The sequence below is a fragment of the Typopeltis vanoorti genome, chromosome 12 (assembly GCF_054136105.1).
Source record: "Typopeltis vanoorti isolate ZY-2024b chromosome 12, IOZ_Tvanoo_1.0, whole genome shotgun sequence".
In the NCBI taxonomy this organism is placed as follows: Eukaryota; Metazoa; Arthropoda; class Arachnida; order Uropygi; family Thelyphonidae; genus Typopeltis; species Typopeltis vanoorti.
In genome coordinates this window covers 24,402,678-24,426,907 of record NC_143560.1, presented here as the reverse complement: position 1 = coordinate 24,426,907, position 24,230 = coordinate 24,402,678, and the positions used below count along the sequence as shown (strand labels likewise).

The 24,230-nt window shown below is 38.0% G+C and overlaps 1 protein-coding gene across 1 annotated transcript in view; it reads left to right on the top strand.

Moving 5' to 3' along the window:
* Positions 1-24,230, top strand: part of LOC150100631 (fibrillin-1-like) — a 1,594,375-nt gene that overhangs the window by 76,703 nt on the left and 1,493,442 nt on the right. Inside the window, exon 3 of the mRNA XM_090401848.1 lies at positions 14,254-14,427. Coding sequence (XP_090257974.1) covers positions 14,254-14,427 — 174 coding nt within the window. The remainder of the gene's footprint in view (positions 1-14,253; positions 14,428-24,230) is intronic.

Genomic DNA, 24,230 nt, shown 5'->3' with positions numbered 1-24,230 from the left:
TTCTCGATAAAAACAACTACGGCGTCTTTATACTGCTTGCATTTGATATTCATTTGATACACTTCAACATGACATACTACTCACCAAACTATACTCAATAGGTATAAGAGGGAACACTGTGTATATGGTTCAGGAACTACCTCTCAAACAGAACACAAGCAACAAAAATAGGTACATGTCACAGCTGGAGAATACAAATAAAACATGGTATCCCTCAAGGTGCCATATTATCACCCACTCTATTCAACATATACATTAACGGTGTTCATAACATGGCCATAAGAACTCAAATATTTCAGTATGCAGATGACACCGTACTACTAGCAATCCACACAGACATCAACATAGCTCCCTCCAAAACACAACAACCTAAATGAAATCACAACATACTTCTACCAAAACGCAATCAACGGCACCAAAACACAGATGTTGATAATACACAACCCAAGAATCATGCGTCCCGCACCACTATCGATACACTGTCATACATATCGCTGCATTAACAACAAAAAACCTGCCAGTGTCTCGAAATCAAACCTGTAACACATGCAAAATACTTTGGTCTCTATATAGATTACCACCTTAAATGGACAAAATATATAGAATATCTACATACCAAACTCCAGATCATTGCAGCGCAACTCTTCCAATAAAAGACATTATTCCATCTAATATAAAAAAAAACACTCCTATATCACGGTATCTGCAAATCCCTACTCAGATACAGTATAACAGTCTATGCAAACACATCAAACAGCCACCTAACAAAATTACAAAAATTACATAGGAAAATTTTGTCGACAGTGATATGGACACCTTATACACAACAACCAATATACGACCAGCACATGGCAATACACAGAATCCTGAGCATTAAAAATCTGAAACACTACATAACATTAATAAGGAATTACTTCAACATCACCTATCAAAACAACAGAGACACATATGATATAACACGACCTACAACAACTCTCTACATCCCTACACCCTTCAACAACTCATACGGTGTCCGCGCGGTTAGTCTAGTGGCTTTGCGCTTCGTGGGGAAGGAGTGTTCTTGGTTCGATTCCCGTCAACGACGTGAGGAGCTGAAGGATCTTCCTCAGCTATATCCAAGTTAGCCGGTCTTGGGCGTGGACAGCAGGGTTTTTTCTGCCAGTTTATCTGGTGTTTTTCATCCTGCAAGCAGGCAAACTGGTCTGAGGACACACTGATTACAGTCAGGAATACTGACCCAGCCATGGTCTGATTCGTCAGCCTATGCCAGTTCCGGAGCCCGGATAAAATTTGGGGGGACTAGATGGCACTGTGAACTCCCGTAAAAAAAAAAAGGGGGGAACTCAGTATCATCACACAGAATTTATTTATTTAACTTATACGGTTCTTTTGTGAGATCACATCAGATACCCACTTTACTCAACACCCTACCAAGAACATTAAAACACAATAGATAACTACAGAACATTAAATCACGAACTCTGGAAAATATACCAACAAATATACTTTCTCCTAAAGTCCTACTGGTGTCCCCTAGCAGGCAATGTTGGTATTCTTGGGCGATTGGGCTGAGGTCTTCTGATGTTGGTTCCCCAAATTTGAGGCAGTCTCATGCAGCCAAATTTGTTGAGGTTTGGATTGTTTCTTAGGGCTGAGGCTGATTCCATGAAAAGCCTTTCGTACTTGTATTTACTATGGTGAATGATCGTGGCTTTCTTCCACCATATTCTATGGTGGGTATCCAGACCATGGTCTGCAAGACCAGAGTGGCTGTATTGGTGGAACCGGATGTAGGTCCTACATCCGGTTCCACCAATACAGCCACTCTGGTCTTGCAGACCATGATCTGGATACCCGCCATAGAATACAGTGGAAGAACGCCACGATCATTCACTGTAGTATAGTAAATACAAGTACAAAAGGCTTTTCATGGAATCAGCCTCAGCCCTAAGAAACAATCCAAACCTCAACAAATTTGGCTGCATGAGACTGCCTCAAATTTGGGAAACCTACATCAGAAGACCTCAGCCCATTCACCCAAGAATACCAACATTACCCGCTAGGGGGCACCAGTAGGACTTTAGGAGAAAGTATACTTTCCTGCTTCGTCCTCATTTACTGTTTGCTGTGCCTGTGTGCACGTGTCTTGCTCACATGTTCCTGTTGAAAATGGCAATGTGAAGTTGCCGAAATATTGGATTTGTATTAAAAAGTTATTTTAATGTATATCCTAGTCTATGTTGTTATTTCCCTAAACTATTTAGTAATAATGCATAACCAACGTCTAAGCCTTTCCACTAGAACAACAAAGTTAATATACCATTAACACTAATATACACATGACAAATTACCAGCATCCAATACCTATATCCCTCCATAAACACAACAACATAAATAGTGAAGGCTAATCCCACTCTCTTCATGAAAACTAACTCAAGCTTTGAAGTAGGTGGGATTAATCCTCCTCATTCATCTACACGTAATCCTCATAATCAAATACTGCAGATTATGTAACAAAACAGTCAGTAAGGTGTATAACAATAATGAAGATACTTATAGCATTATTCAGATAAGCTCTGCAAAGTTTTGAGGAAGAAGCCACCCAAAAAACAAGTAAATATTATAATCAATTTAATAAAAAATGAATCATTGTAAATATGAATGTGAAAAAAAAATGTAAAACACATTGTTATTATCATTATTTATGTAATTTAAATAAGATATTTTCCTAGCATTCTGTACTGAAAAAAAAATATATAGATAATTGTGTAATCTATCCTGTGTAACTGAACTATAACTGATTACAAATAAAATGGAAACAATAGGAGAGAGGGAATGGTAAGAGGTATAATGTATGGGGGACTCAGTAATCCATGGTGTTCAAGATAGGATGCGTGAGAAGTGTTTGCCAGGAGGAACGATAGAAAGTGTGGCTTTGGCAGTTAAGAGAAGTGAAAGGGTGGATGAGATGATTGTGATGGTGGGAACAAATGACTTGAGTGGTGGTGCAAATAGGTGTAAATAAGTGGTGGTGTGAACAGCAAGAGATTCTTGATTGAGGTGATATGAAAGAAGACACAGAGAGGAAAGATAATGTGTATGTGTTCCCTAGGTATGATAACGACGAGCTGAGCAGAAGAGCAGTAATATTGAATGACATAATAGCTATAATGTGTGACAAAAGAGGACTGGAATATGTGGATGCTTGGAGTGCATTTGAGGACAGAGAGGAATTGTATGCGAGAGACTGCTTACATTTGAATGAGGAAGGACGAAGGCATCTGGAGAGATTGCTGTTCTGAACAAGTCACTGTGTCCCAGGGAGGATGGTGGCAGGGGTGGCCTCTTGTGGGAATGGGTACTTGGGAGAAGGGCGATGACATCAGGTAACACTGAGCCCAGTGGAGTCTAGAGGGGATAATGCTGGGTATAGAAACAATGGCATTTATATGCTTTATACTAATGCCAGGAGTATCCAGAATAAGGGAGAAGAATTGGTGGCACAGATAGCATCAGCCTGGCAAAAATTATTGGGATCACTGAGACTTGGTTGACAGAAGAGGATATAATAACAGGAATAGAAGTCGCTGGGTACAGCATTTTTCGGCAGGATAGGAAGGGAAAGCATGGTGGTGGAGTACTGCTTATGATAAGTGACGACCTATGTCCTCTAAGAATGGAGACTTTGGAAGGCAGTGACACTAATGATTTTGAAAGCATATGGTGTGAGGTAGAGGTGGGCAAGACAGGATATTTAGTGGGGTGTTGCTACAGACCCAGGAGCACAGAGGGGTGGGGACCAGGAAATGTGTAGATAGATGGCAAGTGCAAGAAGAATGATTGTTATGGAAGATTTTAACTACAGTAGTATAAATTGGGGAGAGGAAGATGTATGTAGCAATAAGGGAATGGAATTTCTAGAATTCTTGAGGGGCAAATGTCTTAGGCAACATGTAATAGAGGGAACAAGAGGCTCACGAGTTTTGGATTGGTTATAGCATCAGAAGAGTTGATAATAACTGAGATGACATCTCTCCCACCAGTTGGAGAGAGTGACCATATGGTTTTGACTTGGAAAATGAATAGACATGCAAGAGTATCAAAGAGATGGGAATAATCTAAGTTGACATCTTAGATTATTATAATCACCTCCCTTATGTGGAATTATAAGGGAGGTGATTATAATAATCTAAGATGTCAACTTGGGGAAGTTTCATGGAGGGAGAAATTGGAAGGCTGGGATATCATTAGCGCATGGGAAATTATGAAAGAATATTTGTTAGCAGCAATGGTAAGTTGTATACCATGAGTGAACAAGAGGACACAATTTGGAGTAAAGTGCGATGACAAACAATATTAAACAGGAATTGCATGTGAAAAAGTGGCTATGGAAGAGATATAAGGAGACAGGTGAAGAGAACTTGCATGAAGAGTATAAGACACAGTCCAGAAGAGTGACTAGTATGGTAAGGAAGATGAAACTGGAATATGAGAGGAGATTCGCCCTAAGATCCAAAGAAAATCCTAGGGAATTTTTTAGATATGTGGCCAGTAGGAGGAGAAATGACTGTGGAAGAATGATATTGTTGGATAAAAATTGTATTAGATTGACTGATGCAGAGGACATAGTGGAATTGTTCAATGAACACTTTATTGGAGTATTTCATCCTGGAGGAGTCAGTTTTAATGCTAGAGGGATAGGGCAGGTTTGAGGTTTAGAGGTACCTCTCCTTTCTATGCAGTTAATGATTCCATGATACTGGTTACGGTAATCTGTCTATTGTCAGCTTGCAGCTATAATCATGGAATTTTTTCATAATTACTAGCCTTATGGTTCCACATGTATTCGTGCCTCTTTAGCACAATTGGAAGAATGACGGTACATTGCGCCTGTCGATTGGAATAGGCCTAAGTTCAATTCTCGTCATGACAGGAGGAATCTTTATATGGACTTTTTCAGTTGAAGGTGAGTTATCCGATCTCATACGGAGGTAGCAGGGTTTTTTCTCCCGGAAACTCGGTTTTTCATCCTGCATACAGACAAATCAGCCCTTCAGAACACACGCAATTTACAGACAAAAAATACTAGTTGTGGTGGTGGTGGTGGTAGGCTGTAGATGGCGTTGGTGGAGATGATTGGTAGTAGAGGTTCAGTGTAGTGGTGGAGACAGTTGTATGGTGGGTGTCCTACTCTGCAATGAGTCTTCGGACTCCTTCGAGGTGTCACGAATAATAATAATAATAATAATATGTATCCCATTCTCATAGAAGTCCTCACATGACTAGCTGACCACCACCTTACTGATCACATCATGATAACTCTCACCAATTGGAGGACCAGTTTTAATAATATCCTCTGGTGAGATGTTCAAATCCAAGACCCTTGATTCTTGTGTGTCATGTGTTATGTATTGCCTGAGGTATTACATGGAAACTAATCAAGGGCAATAAACAAGGATGATATTAAAAGGATTTATGCTTTTGAGATATGGGAAAACAGAAGGACATGGAAGATTTTGTGAGTTCAAAAGAAGAGAAATGAAGAAGTTGAAGGGATGATAGGTACTAACAAGGAAGTAATGAAGAACATATAAAAAAGAAAAACAAAAAAGAAAAATAACATATGTCATATTGTGAGTCATGGCAGTCTTCTTCAAAAAGATTTATTATTATTATTATTATCCAAGACCTTTAGGGAGTAAAGCACTCATTGAGGGAGGCCACATATCAACATATCACCTTAAACTCATTCACAGTAGATGCTCACTATTCAATAGGCAAGCTGTTTGACTCACTAACTGTTCTACAAGAGTTAGTGAGTCAAACAGCTCTCACACCTTTCTTAATCACACAACCTCAACTTCCCAGATGACATCGACAGATGCATCCATTAAGCATAATGCCTCCCGACGCCATGATCCTAGCACCACTGTATTCCCTTTCAAAAGCATTCTTGTGATTGTGTGATTGTATCCATGAAAGTAGTACTGCCATGCCAGATGAAGTGTTGTTTAGAATCAGAGGAAACAACTCTCATCTTGTAAAGTGTACATTAAACCATTGGTGTCTTGTCCAATTTTTTTTATGGATACAACACCACTGAAAACATGCTCTACGATCAGCTGTAGATAAAGGGAGACAGACTACAGGTCATCAGGCATATAGGGGTACTTGTTGCAGACATCTTGTCAGTTTGTTGAGATATCTGCAAACCTGTGCTTGAACAGAGCCAACTTGCAAGCCAACCTGCCATGGTTTGTTAATTACATTTTGCTGTTATAATCAAAAATCTTTCTTCATGCTCTGTGGTCGAGTGAGGGCACCGCTTAGGAAATGTCTGGAATACATTCCATTGGTTTGAAATTCCTCCCTGAGCCTAGATACCACGCTATATAAGATTACAAACTCTCTAACAGCATCAGTACTTGTGCTGCCTTCTTCAAGCTTTCCAATATTTCTTCCCAATGCGAAATCATGTAGGTGATACCATTTAACTCCCATCATTCTGTTTGTTTTCACACTCCTGATACACATTCAGATAATGCATCATTTAATCATCTTTTCACTACTTCCCACACATTGCTGATATCTATTCCGTACCAGTAATTGATACCACCAAACCAAACATAGTATTCTCCCGAGTTGGTTATAATTTCCAACTTTTCTTTCTTAAAGAACATTCATATTCATTTTTTATAATAAAGTTACAAGAACATTAGATGAGGGAAAGGCATATACTGCAATTTTCTTAGACTTGGCGAAGGCATTTGACAGGGTGCCACATGATAAGCTGATATTTAAGTTGCAGCACATGGGTCTGGATGTCAGATTGGTCAACTGGATTCAGGATTGGCTGTCTGATAGGTATCAGAGAGTTGTGTATGGTGAAGCAGTTTCCAGGAGGCAGAGGGTTACAAGTGGGGTCCCACAGGGCTCAGTACTAGGACCTATATTGTTTAACCTTTATATCAATGACATAGCCAGTGGATTGCAGGGGGATATTCAGTTGTTTGCGGATGATGCGAAGCTGGGAAGGATTATTAGTAATAGTGCAGATGTGGTAGCCCTGCAAGAGGATTTAAATAAGCTAGATAGATGGGCAAATGAATGGGGGTGTCAGTTTAATGCAGCAAAATGTAAGGTCTTGAGGTTTGGGAAACATCGATGGGATGCTGCATACTCTATGGGAGGAGTTATACTGGAGGAAGTAGGGGAGACAAGAGATCTGGGGTTGATGATTGATAGAAACCTGAAGTTTAGGGGACATATTGCAAAGGTGGTGAAGGTAACACAGAGGATTGCTGCTATTATGAGAAGGACACTGACCTGCAGAGATAAGAGGGTTATCATTCCATTGTATAAGTCTCTGATCAGACCACACTTGGACTATTGTTCTCAGATTTGGTCCCCAGGATTTGAAGGGGATAAATTAACTGTGGAAAGGATACAAAGACGGATGACAAAGATGGTTTCAGGACTGTACAAGGATAGTTATGAGGATCGGCTGAGAGAATGTGGACTGCAGAGTTTGGTGGATAGAAGAAGGAGAGGTGATATGATTGAGACTTTTAAACTGTTGAGAGGTGGTTACAGGGTTGACACTGGGGAGTTTTTTCGCTTGGTTGATCAGCGGGAAGGAGTGATGACAAGAGGCCATCCCTGGAAGTTACGAAAGGAAACTGTGAGCAAGAGGGTAAGGAGTGGTTTCTTTGTGTGGAGGGTGATTGAGCCGTGGAATGCATTGCCTGATGGTGTGGTTGGAGCGAGAACGGTCAGTGAGTTTAAAGAGTGGTATGATAGACTTTGTGTTTCTCAGGTGGGGACCTCCCCTCGATGAGTCTTGACAGACTTTATGTCTTAGGAAGGACCTCCCTCGATGAGTCTTTTGACTCCTTGGAGGCCTGAATAATAATAATAATAATATACTTTCCTACTTTCCAGTTCAGTCTAGCATGATCATTTTTACCAACTCATGGCAAAATAGTCAGATTCTTGTGTGAGATCTTCTGAAACTGTGATGAAATCTAACACTTTTTCATCTTCTTTCACATGCACTTTAGAAAGTTGTCTCAAAACAGCTCAATAAATTCTTCTTCATTCTTATTCTGAGTTTTCTCTCTTGGATACTTCAAGTCACCAGTAGCAAATACCTTCTCTTCTATCATTCTCATAACTCTCTCTCTCTTCTACTGTTTCTATTCTCTCCTCTTAGTACCCATCAAGATGAATTGGTAATGCATTTCACTGTTCCCAGCAACTGCACTGCCAAGTCTGTAACAACACCCTACCACGTATTTCATTCTGTTGGCCTCCACTTCATACCAGATAGTCTCAAAGTCTCAAGCTCATGTCTGCATGAAACATTATTGCTGTTATTGCTTTCGTGAGCTTCTATCCTAATTGGATTCAGATCATCTGATAACATTAGTAGTACTGCCCTCCATCTTCTTTCTCTTCTGTCCTTCCTGAAATACTATACCCTTTATACTTGATTCCAAGATACTTACAAGTGTTTCCCTGGGATCACTGACCCTGCACAACAGGTTCCTATTCCATACATCTTGGGAGTCTCAGAATGAATTTCAAAGATCCTTAAAATTAGTATTTTTGAATGTATTATTCAAAATGTATTTTAACAAATTTGAATGTATTTAAGATATGATATGACGAGCTGTGTGTATGACCCCCCCCAGCGATAACTCTTTAATGCCATGTGGGGTCTTGGAATAATAATAATAGTAATAATAATGATAAAATATCTAAATTAGTTCCCATGTTTTTCCTTAACAAACTTTTCGTGATTACCTTCCACCGAGGATAAACAAGCCTCTCTCTTTCTCTCCCTCACCCTCCTGGTTGTTTAGTTCAATGTGATCTCTTTCTCTCTTACTTTGGACAAAGGATGTTCTGTTAAAAAAAAAAGACCTCAGAACAATGCTTTTAACATCATCCTGAAAAATCTGATCTGACACAACATGGAAATGATACTGACCACAGTTTTTTCTGGTCCAGGATAATACTTCAACAGTGTCATTTTAATCATGTTGGAGGCTTAATGGATTTTTTACAACACTCAAAAAGAATTAAAATAGAATTTAATACTTCCTATATTTCATCCTAGTCACTAGGACATCTACGGGGATTACAAAAACAATTAATGTAACATGCACACACAAATCTTACAATACTAAGCCCAACCACGTGGGTGACACTAAAGTCCTATCTAGGTGGAGCGCCCTCTAAGGTCGGTAGTAGGTGGCCTGGAATGTAAGGTGGGACCTCTGGTGATGAGTGTTTCCCAAATCTTCGGAAGCTTAATGCAACTGTATTTATTAAGATTTGGTTGGTTTCTGAGAGCTGCTGCTTCTAAGAAAAGTCTCTCTTTCTTGAATTTGCTGTGGTGGTTTTCTTCCATGATACTCTGTGGGTGGTGTCCAAAACATGGTCAGCCAAGCCTGAATGGCCATAGTTGTGTTTACAGATGTAAGACTTGTGTTCCTCCAGGCGGATGGATGCTGATCTGCCTGTCTGTCCAAAGTACGCCAGCTTACAGGAACAGGGTACTTTGTAAATTCCAGGCAAAGAGAGAGGAGGGATCTGTAAATAAATTATAAAACATAGCTCCAGTTCAGAGTTAACACAGTTAACTCTGAACTGGAGCTATAGTCTGTGTTAAAGTTCTATTGTTAGACACCTGTGCGTGTGTGGCTTCATGAGTTCGCCAATATCTGACAGTAGAGTTGAATGAGTCCGTTAATTGTAGCTGAGGTTACTGTTTATATGAAGAGGGTCTATGACAATTTCTCTAGACTCGACTATGCGCCGTTCTCCCTCGTCTCGAAGAACACCGAAGAGACATTGCTTACAAAAGAACCAGACTAGTGCTCTCTCAAGCTATGTCCTGTTTTCACTAAACACAAATAATGAAGGCCACCAACATGAGATAAACTGGACAACAACCTCAAACCTTCACATATGCCACGACGAGGTAGAACAGCACATAGTCGAGTCTAGAGAAATTGTCATGGACCCTCTTCTTATAAACAGTAACCTTAGCTACAATTTACCGGATCATTCAGCTCTGCTGTCAGATATTGGCGCACTCATGAAGCCACACGTGCACAGGTGTCTAACAATAGAACTTTAACACGGACTATAGCTCCAGTTCAAAGTTAACTGTGTTTTACAGTTGAATTTATAGTGTGTTGAAAATTTATTTTTCACTTGGTTAGACTATAATATATTTAGTTTAATCCTTTATCCAAGTGTGAGCAAAACAAAGTTTGCGCCTGAAAATATCTTCAGGACTGAGGTAAGGTAGTATAACACAGGACAACTCGGAGCAAAGATGGGCCAAGCTAACATCACTCCTATCTCAGTATCTCCCATAATGCAAAACCCATCTCCTTGTGGATATGTATAATGTTATGCATTAAGGGAAGGGCCACTACCCAGACCAGTTTCGACCTTTATTGAGGTCTCGTAAGTGGGAGCCAGGCCCAGGCCCAGAGTGGAGATACCAAGGCAGAAGCAATGGAGAGGTCATCTCTACCTATAGAAGTTGCCAAAAGGTGTGCCACCTTATTATTTATTACATTACTCTGGATTTAGAGAATGATGTTGAAATTTTATTTTTCACTTGGTTAGACTATAATAACTCCTATAGGTAGCTATATAAGTAGAGGTGACCTCTCCATTGCTTCTGCCTTGGTATCTCCACTCTGGGTCTGGCTCCCACTTACGAGACCTTAATACAGGTCGAAACCGGTCTGGGTAGTGGCCCTTCCCTTAATGCATAATATACATATCTGCAAGGAGATGTGTTTTGCATTATGGGAGATACTGAGATAGGAGTGATGTTAGCTTGGTCCACCTTTGCTCCGAGTTATCCAGTGTTGTACTACCTTACCTCAGTCATGAAGATATTATCAGGTGCAAACTTTGTTTGCTCACACTTGGATAATGGATTAAACTAAATTTATTATGGTCTAACCAAGTGAAAAATAAACTTTCAACATCTTTCTCTAAATCCAGAGTAATGTAATAATAAGGTGGCACACCTTTTGGCAACTCCTATAGGTAGAGATGACCTCTTCATTGCTTCTGCCTTAGTATCTTCACTCTGGGCCTGGCTCCCACTGACGAGACCTCAGTAAAGTTCGAAACTGGTCTGAGTAGTGGCCCTTCCCTTAATGCATAACATTATACATATCTGCAAGGAGATGTGTTTTGCATTATGGGAGATACTGAGATAGGAGTTTTGTTAACCTGGTCCACCTTTGCTCCAAGTTGCCCGGTGTTATACTACCTTACCTCAGTCCTGAAGATATTTTCAGGTGCAAACTCTGTTTGCTCACACTTGGATAAAGGATTAAACTAAATTTATTATTTGCTTTCTATGTTCTCTCACGCCTGAAGAAGTCGGCTACTCTGATGAAACATGTTGCGTATTTAATAAATTTAATTGTTTGTTCTAATTCTCGGATCTCAGTCAGTATATAAATATGAATATATATATATATATATATATAGTATTTATTTTTGCTTAGTTCAGAAAAACTACTCTAGACATCAAATATGGAACTTCTTTAAGCCATTTCAGGCCTCCAGTAAGCAGGACAGTAGACAGGGCAATTATATTCATCTCCCACTTAAAGATGATCACAAACATCCATGCCTGCAATGGGATTTGAACTTGTACCTGTTGGTTGGACAGCAGGTATAGGTAGGCACACTCATTCTTACCATTCTTCCCATGATGACTGGTTTCCTCAACTCTCTGCATTAGGTCTCACTCCAATAAATAATTTCTATAGCTCATGCTGCTAAATCCATTCAAATACAGACCATCTCTCTTATAAGCCCTTTTCTGCCATCAAACTCCACATATTCAAAAACTTACATCCATTTCTTCTATACTGCCAGCATTGAATTGTTTGCTATTGAAGCCCTCCTTAACTTAGTGCTACCATATTTTGACAACAGACTAACAATTTTCACTCTCTCACTCTCCTTTCTCACTTCTTCATATCCTCTTTCATATTATAATATATTTATGATTATAAGTTTGTTCTTACAAGCACTGTCATCTCTCTTTTCTGTTCTTTTAGTTTTCTTTTCTGTCTTTTCTTTTTCATTTCTGTCCTATTAGAGAGAAGAATTGAGGTAAACCGAAGAAAAGGAAGACATTGACACACATGGTTCAAAACATAATGACTGGCTGTGGCTGAACTATGTAGAAAGCAAGGAAATGGACCAGGATAGGAATCTATGGATATCCATAATTTTGAAGGTAGAGAGAACCCTTGGTAGGATTTCCAAAATCTTTCCATGAGTTTTGTTTAGTTTTTTCTTTTTTTACCCTCATAACTAAGCATTTTTACATTTTTCTCTTTATTCTGTAAAGATACATGCTGACTTACTTATTTGAAACTTTTAATATGATTTTCTTCTTTTCCAGAAGTGCCTCTTTACTTCTTGAGTCTATCACAAAGTTCTGATTTTTCCATCCTTACAACCAACTTCACTACATGCCTCCCTGGTCAAATTAATAAGTATTTTGTTTGGATTTTGCTGGTCATTCTCTAAGTTTGATTCTTGTTGTCATACTGTTTTACTTTTCCCCCAGTGCTCTTTGTGTATTGTGTCTACAGTACTTCTCTGAAAGCTGATCAATTTTGATTCATTTTAAAACCTTTATACATATTTTCCTTTTTCAGTGTGATCTTTAGTTTATATAATAAACTAAATAAATATTTATTTATTTATTTTGTTTTGCCCAGAACTAGTTGCTGATCACTAATTTCAAATCTCTCCCCTGTGTATACTTATATTGTGATCCTGTCTGAAAATATACTGTATAGGTAGGCACACTTATTATCCATATTATTAGTAATTACTAATATTATTAGTAATTACTAATAATATTATTGATAATTCTTTTCTTTTATTTTTTTTTTGTTTCCTCCAAGTGAATTTATGCACATTTTTCTGTTCATACATAGTATCAGTAATGACTAGGCCAAGTTCTGAATAGAAATCTATTAGCTATTTACCATTGTTATTAGCTTTACTCCTTTTTGCCAGTTTTCAAGAAAAATTTTTCAGTGTATTGGATTCATTTACTACTTTGCTGTTCAGGTACTTCAGCAACAACACGACCACCACCAACAAAAGAATTTTTCCATTTTCCTTATGATTCAGAAATTTCTTCTGCTTATTCCTTACTTTAAAAATCTTCTGTGATATCATTGACACAAATATATGCATGTTCAATTTACCATTTTGAAAGTTTCCTACATCTGCTTAAAATTGCTTCCCATTCTCGAAGTGTATTTTTGTGTGTAGTTGAATATAGTTATTAGAATTATCTTACCTGTTTCTCTCTTCTTCATCTTGGCAACAACAGTTATGTGGTCATAGTTCCCACATTTTTTCTATTCTTATGTTGCTGGTGCCTATCTCAATTCTGATGTGTTTGGAGGTTGTTTTTCTAGCTGACTTTTTGTCATTTGCTTTTGTTCTCTGTTGAAAACAACATGGGTCTTGTTTAATTAGGTGATGCCGTAGCCTGCATTTTTAATCATGTTGTACCATATCAATGTCTTGTTTAAGCCAGTTCAGAATATAATTTGGTTTGCTAAGTCCCAAATGTGATCCTCATTTGTTCAATATTCATTATCAATATCAATATCAATTGTGCATCCTGTTACAAGGTATCAATTTTGATTATGTTACTGGACATTGGATCAGAAGCTCCAGTCAGTTCTTTTCATTCTTTTACCCTTTGAGCAGTAATGTGCTGTATTTATTTATATACATGTCACTGTGTTTCTATCCCCAAAACAGTATCGATGTATGTATACATTCAAATTTTAAGTATAATTAAAGCAATAAATTTATTCTGGCTTTTTAATTTTTGCGGAGAGATGCTGCAGTCTCTTGTAGACTTTCCCAATTTTTCTTTTTTTCCATGTATTTATAAGCTATAGAAAGTGAGATATATATTTTTAATTCACTGCTCACAGGTGTGTGGAGAGTGTCTCCTTCCATTTACCTGTCTTTGATCATTTTGTGTATCCATATATTTTATTAATTTAAACATATTTATTAGTTCATTAAACTATTTTTATGAATAAATAAAATTAATTTATTGATGAATTAATTAGTTAATTAATTTTTATTAATAAATTGGTTAGTGAATGAATGAATGAATATTTTTTATTGCTATTTAATTTTATTTATTTACATTAGCAATCTGCACAAGGACATGTGGTGATGGACGTTGCATTAGGCCAAATATATGTTATTGCAATAATGGTGAAATATCTCCAGCTTGTTCAAGTGGAGGTGGGAATGGTATAACCAATGTAGGACAGCCAGGTGATGGAATTGTGGATGGTGGAACATATCCTACACCTCCTACTGGTAAGTTTCCTAAATTTTATGCAAATGACCACCACACCATATTAGCCTATACACTGCTTGGAAAGAAGTCAACAGACCATCCCCTTGGTATGGTCTGTTGACTTGATGTTGATGTTGACTCATTACATGGCATGATACACCTTGGGCAAGGTGTATCATGCCATGTAATGAGTTACATGTTTGTAGCTGGTATAAATTGGAGGAATACGATGCTCCCAAGTCAGTGCAACTGTGTCTGAGTGAAATGACTGCTAGAAGGGAACTGGCAGAGTTTGAAAGAGGCACTGTGATAGGATCTGTTCAGCAAATTGTTGACAAACTGGGCTATCCCAAGTCAACAATCAGTGATACCATGCTGAGACAGAAGTGCAGGGAGTCAGTTGCAAGTACTACCTACAATGGATGACCCACCACACTCACCAAATGTGATTGTGGGAGTACTATGAAGGATAATATGTAAAAACTGTCATTTGTTGGCTAACACGTTGACTGCAGAGTTCTGAGCATTGACTGGAACATGTATCTGCACAAAAACATTCAGAACTGAGGTTCACAGGGTTTTCATGGTAGGGCTGCAATATGCAAGCCCTGCATTACCCAAACCAATATGCAGCTTCATCTTCAGTGATGCAAAGAGTGTATACAGTGGGATGTGGAAGCTTGGAAAGCTGTGTTGTGGAGCGACCAATTTTCTTGATTGGGCCTCTGTTTTCTGTCTGTGGTGCCATGAACATTGAACTCCAAGAGGTATCTGAACATTCTGGCCAATGTAATGCTTCCTACTTTCTGGAATTTCTACAGAATTGACCATTGTCTCTTTCAGTAAGATAATGCAGGCAGTGTTGTCATAAGGCTGATAATGAAAAATTTCATCTTCTGTTTACTATTGCCTGCAGTCCATAAATTCTCAATGTAAAATAATCTACATTTTACATTCCTGATACTATCTTTAACACTGTCCTTTTCATCCTATCCCTGTATTTGTATGCCTCAGAAATTAGGAGGCAAAATATTTTTTTATTCTTACATGTCAGTGTTCATTTCAGCATTGCAGTTATCCTTTGATTTGTATTTGCAACTCAGAGGATAATTGCAATGATGAATATTCACATCTTTAACTGAAATCCCCTTTTGACACACTTAATCAGGTTAGTACTCGACTTTGAATTCCTTCTGTAGCATGCTGAAAAAGTTGTCTTGCAACAGTTCAAGAAATTTGGCCTCATTCGTCTTATGAAATTTCACTGCTACCAATCAATGTTTGGATAATTAAGGTCATCCATGATGATTACTCATTTATCACCCATCAGGTTGTTGATATTAATTACAAAATTTTTTGTATGCAGTGTTGATTATTTAAATTAGATATTTTTTTCTTGAAAGTATGTCTATTTCTATTATTTATTTGCACATTGTTTACTGTAATAACAGTGCACGTGAAGAAAACCACTATGTAGTTATACAAGAGCTGGTGTTCTTTTAAAAATATTTCTAATTGCGCATCGTATTGTTCAGCACGTTGTGCATGTTTATGCATTTGCATATATGTGTTTGACTAATGATGACTAGGATGTATTTCAACAAGTTTATACTTAGGTTTATATTTAGATATTTTGGAAACGAATGCCATTTCCATCATCATCATCATCATCAAATTCCTGATATATACCCTCAAGGGGTGTACAGAATATGATAGTACTACATGAAAAATTTACATCATTACTAACTTCCTATCTACAATTTTCCTCCAAATCAGTCTGTTACTTGTCAAGACTCCAACATTATCAGATCTTATATTTCTATCATCTAAGGCACTTTTCACCATATCAATCCACCTATATCTTGGTCGTCCTCTGGGTCATTTTCCTTTCAACCTGCAGAGAACACTTGTTTTGCTAATCTTTCCTCTCCCGTTCTATTTAAGTGACCATACCACCTGAGATTAGCACTGCTAATGCATTCCTGGATGCTGACAATATCAAGTTCTTTCCTAATATCCTTGTTTTTAATATAAAACTGCCATGATGTCATCTGTTCATGCCCCTAATCTTTCTCAGAACTCTCATATCTGTGGTCTCTAGTCTATGGTCAAGTGTTTTACTTCTAACCCAGCTCTCAGATCCATAAGTTAAAATTGGTTTAAATACTGTCTTGTATGCAGCTAATTTAGTGTTTTGGCTAATTTCTTTCTTATTCCATATAAATTTATTCAGTTGACTTCCTACCCTACCAGCTTTGTTGATTATGTTGTCTATTTCCATCTTCACTAAAAATCGTTTCTAAGTAGCTGAAATGTTTTACTTGTTCTGTAGGTTCTCCATTCACAATGCAGTTGATATTTTCAATGTTTCTGCCTATTTTCATTGTCTTTGTCTTTTTAATACTGACCTTCATGCCATATCTATTACAACAGTTATTCAATTTAGTCAGGGAATCTTGCAGACTTGTAGCAGATTTATTTAGAAGTATAACATCATCCGCATAAAGCAAAGAGCTGAGATTAACACCTCCAATTTTGACATCAGATTTAATACCACTTTCCTTCATAATGTGATCCATATAGATAATGAATAAGAGAGGGGATAATGTACATCCTTGTCTCACACCAGATTTAACATTAAACCATCTTCCTGTACTTCCTTCAATTCTAACTGTTGACTTGCAACTCAAATAAAGACTAAGTATTGCTTGATATAATGCCCCATTGACACCACATAACTGTAGCATATTGAATAGCTTCTCTCTTGGCACCTTGTCATATGCCTTTTCCAAATCGACAAAACTTAAATACAGATCTTTGTTATATTCCCATGCTTTCTCGACTATTTGTCGTAAAGTGAAGATCTGATCCTGACAGCCTCTATTTGGCCTGAATCCAGCTTGTTCTTCACCAAGCTTTTCTTCCACTATCCTTCTCAACCGTTTCTCGAGTATACTTGCATAGATCTTGCCAGGAACATTCAGTAGGGAAATACCTCTGTAATTCTCACATTGAGTTTTATTTCCCTTTTTATATATGGGTACTATGAGAGCTCTACTCCAGTCATCTGAAATTCGTCCCTCTGTCCAGGCCTCCTGAACTATGCAGAAGACTTTTATACCTCCATACTTGAGCATTTCTGGTTGAATATCATCTACTCCTGCTGCCTTTCCACATTTCATGCTTTTGATGGCTTTTTCTACTTTTTAGTCTATCCTGCAATATTGACTTTTTATCCAGCAGGTGATGGTTCTTTCATGGAAGTATGGCTATGTATGCCTGCATGCCTGGTCAGTGTTTTTTACCACTGTGCTGTCATCACTGCTTGTTTCATTTAGCAGTTTTTCAAAGTAATTACTTCATACTTCAAGGATATCTTTTTCTCCTGTTTTCATGTCACCTTTATCGTCTCTAATTCCTTTTACAGCACTCTTTCCTCCATTTCTGAGCTTCTTAAACAACCTCCAGAATATCTTGCCACCTTCTTGATATTTATTTTCTATGTTCTTGCCAAAGTCCTCCCATGACTTTTGTTTAGCCAGTTTTACACAGTGTTTAGATTTCTTACATTTGTCTCTGTATTCTCTAAGAGCACAAGCTGACTTATTTGCCAGGAAATTTAGATATGCTTTCTTCTTTTCCTTTATTGCCTCTTTAACTTCCCGTGTCCACCATGGAGTTCTGATTTTTCTGTCCTTGCACACAATCTCACCACATGCCTCTCTGGCTGAATCAATCAATGTTTTCTTCAGGGCTTGCCACTGAATCTCCAAAGTTTCATTCCTGCTCTCAAACTCTTTCATTTTTTCTTGAATGCCATTTCCAAGGAAATTTGGCAGCCCTCTTAATTGTCGAAAATTAAGGCCATACACTTTTATGAACTTCGAATGAATTTCTTTTGGTGTTAAACCTTCTTTTACAAAGAATTTTATAACCACATGATACTCAATTTTATCCAGTTCAAGGGATACAGACACTGCTTCAGACAGCTGTATAAAACAAACTACTTGATAGAATGAATTGCAATTTCACATGGATGCTTATGAAAGATGTACTAACTTAGAAAAAAAAAAATCTTGGCGATAGTATTGCCATCTGTGGTCGAAGCTGAGAACTTTTCAGACCACCCTCATATATAATTAACCTATCAACTCTTTATCCTTACATGTCAGCTTTCTTTGCATTATAGTAGCAGTTTTTTACCATAATTTTATTAACATCAAATTTACTTAATATTTTAAACACTTCCCATTATTGAACTGTTAATCTTCTGTCTTCCTTCCTATTGCTGTTCAACACTAATCTTAAATCCTCTTATATGAAATAAGCCAATGAAATATTCCCTGAACATATTCAGTGAAATGCTCACTGAACATTTTCACTATATCTTCTGTAGAGGTGATTCATGTTCCATCTCCAGCAACTAATGTCAGCCCTCCATATTCACCATTTCTTCTACTAGTAACATGACTGGAATTTCTACAGTTTTGCTTTACTGCTTTAGCCAATCTCTTCATATGCCAATTTCTCTTTCTCTTTCTTTACCTATACTCATCACCTTTCTAACCTGCATAATTTCATAATTCATGCAATTTACTCCTACTTTATTTCTTCTATGAACCTGAGGAATACAATCCAACATTCCCATAAATAATTGATTCTGGACCAAGTTTCATGCATTGCTGATTTCTCTTCCCTTCGGCTGATTAAGCCACTGCACATCACCAATCTTTTCCTTAATTTATCATAGCCCCTTCTCTGTAATTGCACATCTTTCTTCTTGTATGAAACTTGTACCTGCCTAGCCTCTACCTATGTCAAAACCACATGATCACTCTCTCCCAAATTATTGGTATCATGGTGACATCCTCTATTATCACTCTATGAGATGATATTTTTTTTTAGTCTAACACTTGAGTCCCACTTGTTGCTTCAATGACATGCTGCATAAGATAGTTGTTCCTAAGTTGCTCAAGGAATTCGATCTGTCTTCATAATCTACATTCCACAGTCCCAATATTATCTTTAATTGTATCAAGGCCTTATAAAGAGGCAATTTGACATCTGTATCCTAAAATGTCAGTGTTTGTTTCAACATTGAAGTTATTCTCTAAGTTGAATCTCAATCTTTGCTATATGACTCATGAACTTCAGCCTCTGTCTACTAAAACATGATGATCACTGACCTGATCAGGTTCATATAGCATAATTGGATCAATATAATATGTCAGTGAATATCTCATAATACCAATGTGCATAACTTTACATTTGTTAACACTGAACTGAGAGCCATTTTCACATGCTGAAAGCTCCAGTCAGCATGTCAAATCATTCTGCAAGTGCTGTATATCAGTTGCATTCCTGATTATCATACTTATCACTGCATTATCAGCAAATATCTGTACATCTCCTTAAATCCTTCCAAATGTTGCTAATGTGAATTTCTCACTTTTTTTTTATTTCATCCTCTCCATATCTATTTTTTGGAACAGAATAACAGTATTGAATAACAGTAAACCAAGGTCTGATCAGTGGGGTACACCATTGGTCACCTTAAAATCTTGTAGTTGTTGAAAGTTTTTCCACTTGGTTATACTATAAATTAAAGATGCCAAGAAACTATCTTCTAGGTTTAATCCTTTATCCAAGTGTAAGCAAACAAGGTTTGTACGTGAAGTAACTTCACGACTAGGCAACTTGTATAGAGAGGCTAATGACCTCACATCACTTGCCTTAGCATCTCATAATGCCAAGCACATATCCTTAAAGACATGTAAGGATATGTGATCCCAACATGTTACAATACTTCGTATCATAGCGACACAGTGATATGTAGTCTTTGCACACTTCATTCTGATGTCAACCATCACTCCCAAATCTTGAATCTTATCTACTTCCTGCAGTATAGTGCCATCAATATAGTAAACAGCCTTATGTTTCTGCATTCCAAAATGCAACACCTTGCACTCATTAATATTAAAACTACAGCTCCACTCCTTTGTTCAAGTCAAAAAGCTATTCAGATCTTCCTGAAGGGAATTAATCTCGGTGGTGTTACTTATAATTCTCCATAACTTTGTATCATCAGCAAACAACTAAAGATCCCCAGTCAGTCCACATTATATATCATTTAAGAACAAGTTAAACAGCAGGGCATTGTATATGATGGAGACACTGCTCCATCATACACAACTTCACAACTTGCTAGTATTGTTTGGAGAGCTAATCTCCGATCCATCTAACCAATATACTATCTATTCCAATCCTCTGCAGCTTGTACATCAACTTATCATGTAGTAATCTATCAAACGCTTTTGCAAAGTCCAAGGATATCACTGTATATGATTCGCTCTTATCCAACACACTCGTTACCTTATCATAAAATTTAAATAAATTGCTAAAACAAGACCTACCCTTTACAGATCCATGCTGACCATCATAAAGAATGCTATGTCCATCAACCCAATCCTGTAATCTATTCGTAATGAAGCTCTCCAACACCTTGACTACAAATGCAGTTATACAGACTGATCTATTACTATTATTACTATTATTACGGACAACTCCAGGGAGTCATTAGACTCATCGAGGGAGGCCCCAAATCATATTCATCACAACTATTTGACATTCATACAGTATCTATTATACCTCACCTTAAACTCATTCACTGTCACAGCATCCACTACAGACCCAGGGAGCGCATTCCACTCATTCACTACTCTAAAAGTAAAGAACCCAGCTCTAACACCTTTACTAACCACACTTTTGCCCAGTTTCCATGGATGTCCCCTAGTCCTCCCACTACCAGCCCTGTTCTCAAAAATATCTTCTGAATTAATTTTATAGAAACCCTTCAGTAATTTGAATGTCTCAATCATATCTCCCCTCCTCCGCCTATCAACCAATTTTTGCAACCCACAAATCCTCAACCTGTTCTCATACGGTTCATTCCACAGACCTGCTATCATCTTGGTCACTCGCCTCTGGATCCTCTCCACCTCCTCCCCATCAAGAAGAAACCTAGGTGACCAAATCTGAGCACAGTAGTCTAGATGGGGTCTTATCAAGGCTCGATAGAGAGGAACAATAACCTGCTTGTCCCTGCTTGTCAACGTATTCTTCAGCAACCAAGTGATTTGATGAGCTGTTTTGGTCACTTTTGCAATGTGTCCCCTAAATTTCAATTCCTTGTCTACCAACACTCCTAAATCTCGTGCCTCATCAATTTCCTGGAGCAGGGTTCCACCAATGCAGTAAACTGCCGCCAATCTTTTCACCCCAAAATGCATAACCTTACATTTTGTCACATTAAACTGACATCCATTCTCCTTAGCCCAGACCTCCAATCTATCCAAATCATCCTGCAAAATTTTGACGTCATCTGCATTCACTATTGCCCTACCCAACTTCGCATCATCCGCAAACAAATGAACTGTTCCTCTCAGATCATTTCCTATATCATTTATGAACAAATTAAACAGCAGTGGTCCAAGAACAGATCCTTGTGGCACACCACTAGTCACAGGCCGTCTTGTGGACTCTACTCCCGAGTAAACCACTCTCTGATATCTCTCCGTCAACCACCCTCCTATCCATCTCACCAACCCTATGTCCATTCCCATATGCTGCAATTTACTGATTAGAATTCCATGTGGAATCCTGTCAAAGGCCTTGGCAAGGTCCAGTAGAATCACCGTAAACCCATTACCCTTATCCAGTTCAGCCGTCACTGTGTTATAATACGTGAGCAAGTTACTGAGGCATGACCTACCCTTCACAAAACCATGCTGTCCCCGATACAGTATCCCATTTTCTTCTATCCAATCTTGTATTTTCCTCTTGACTATTTTCTCTAAGACCTTGACAATGATTCCTGATATGCTAATCGGTCGGTAATTTACAACAGCAGTCTTGGAACCACCTTTATGCAGTGGAACTATTTTCCCCTCTTTCCACCCGCTCGGGACTAACCCAGACCCGAGACTCAAATTAAACAAAATGGTCAAGGGTACTGACAATTCTTTAGCTGCTTCTCGTACAACACGAGCTGGTATACCATCCAATCCCACAGATGTATTGACATTGAGGTTATGCAATAGACTACTCACCTCCACTTCATTAACCACAATTCCCGTATAATCTACTGGTTTATTCGTTTCTGCAATGTCACCACCTGGATGATATACTTTTGCAAAGTGCTCACTCAGTAACTCAACTATCTCAACTGATTCAGTTACCTCCCTACCATCGGTATTCTTTAAAATCAATCTGCCATGTACATTTTTCGGTAATTTACAACAGCAGTCTTGGAACCACCTTTATGCAGTGGAACTATTTTCCCCTCTTTCCACCCGCTCGGGACTAACCCAGACCCGAGACTCAAATTAAACAAAATGGTCAAGGGTACTGACAATTCTTTAGCTGCTTCTCGTACAACACGAGCTGGTATACCATCCAATCCCACAGATGTATTGACATTGAGGTTATGCAATAGACTACTCACCTCCACTTCATTAACCACAATTCCCGTATAATCTACTGGTTTATTCGTTTCTGCAATGTCACCACCTGGATGATATACTTTTGCAAAGTGCTCACTCAGTAACTCAACTATCTCAACTGATTCAGTTACCTCCCTACCATCGGTATTCTTTAAAATCAATCTGCCATGTACATTTTTCCTTTTACTTGCTACATATCTAAAAAACTGTTTAGGATTCTCTTTAGCCTGCTTCTATAACAGGAAACTTCTGTCCTAGAACCTGGCTCGTGGAATGGTACCATTTTGTCTTCTTTCTACTCCTTAGGAATCTTACCCACTGCAAGACTTTCATTAAATAGCCAGGTCAAGGGTCACAGCCAGGTCAGGTCATAACAAACCATTGTACACATTCCGTAAGAATATGTGGCAATATATCTTCCATTCCTTCAGCCTTATTAATATTAACCCATTCATCTTCTGATGCACCTCTGATTCTTTCACTCCAGTTCTCCTAATACTTGCCTTCCTTCTATATATATATATTGCATGGCATCCTTTACACCAGTATGGTATATACTGATAAAGTGCTCATTCAGTAATTCTACTATATCCTTTGCAACAATCATTCTGCTTCCATGACTATTCACTACTGTCAACGTGCAATAATTATTCTTTCTCTTGCTTGCCATATAGTGGAAGAATTCTATGAAATTAACCTTGACCTGACCAGCCAATCTCCTCTCACACTGCACCTTTTCTTTATTTACCATGGTCATCACTTTTCTAGTCTGCACTTTATACTCTTTGTGGATCCAATTGCCACCAACTGTTTTGTACCTTTGCATAGCATTTACTTTTTCAATACAGCTTGCTTGATTTCACTTTTCATCTATTTCACTCCTATTCTATTTACTCCCTTAACCCTTGGTGAGCAGTTATATTACTTGTGTCAGATACTGCCTTATGAATTTCCATGCACTGTGAACATCTTTTCTGAAAAGCTCATCTATACAATGTATTGATGTTAGTTGGCTACAGAGCTTCCCATAATCACCAACCTTGTACTACCACATATATCCATTTTTGGCAGTAATCGTGATGTAACTAGCAGTACCTCATTAACAACTACATCTTGTGAAGTTATCACCAAATCCAACACATTAAAGCCTCTATATCATCATATATATATAGAAGCTTTATCATATATATCATCACATATATATCATTTCCTCTACTTCATTCACTGCTTAAGATATTTATCCCTCAGAAATTCAACACATTCACTCTCTTTTTTTCCTGTAGACTATCTCTTCCATCTATTCTATATTTCTGTAATTAAAG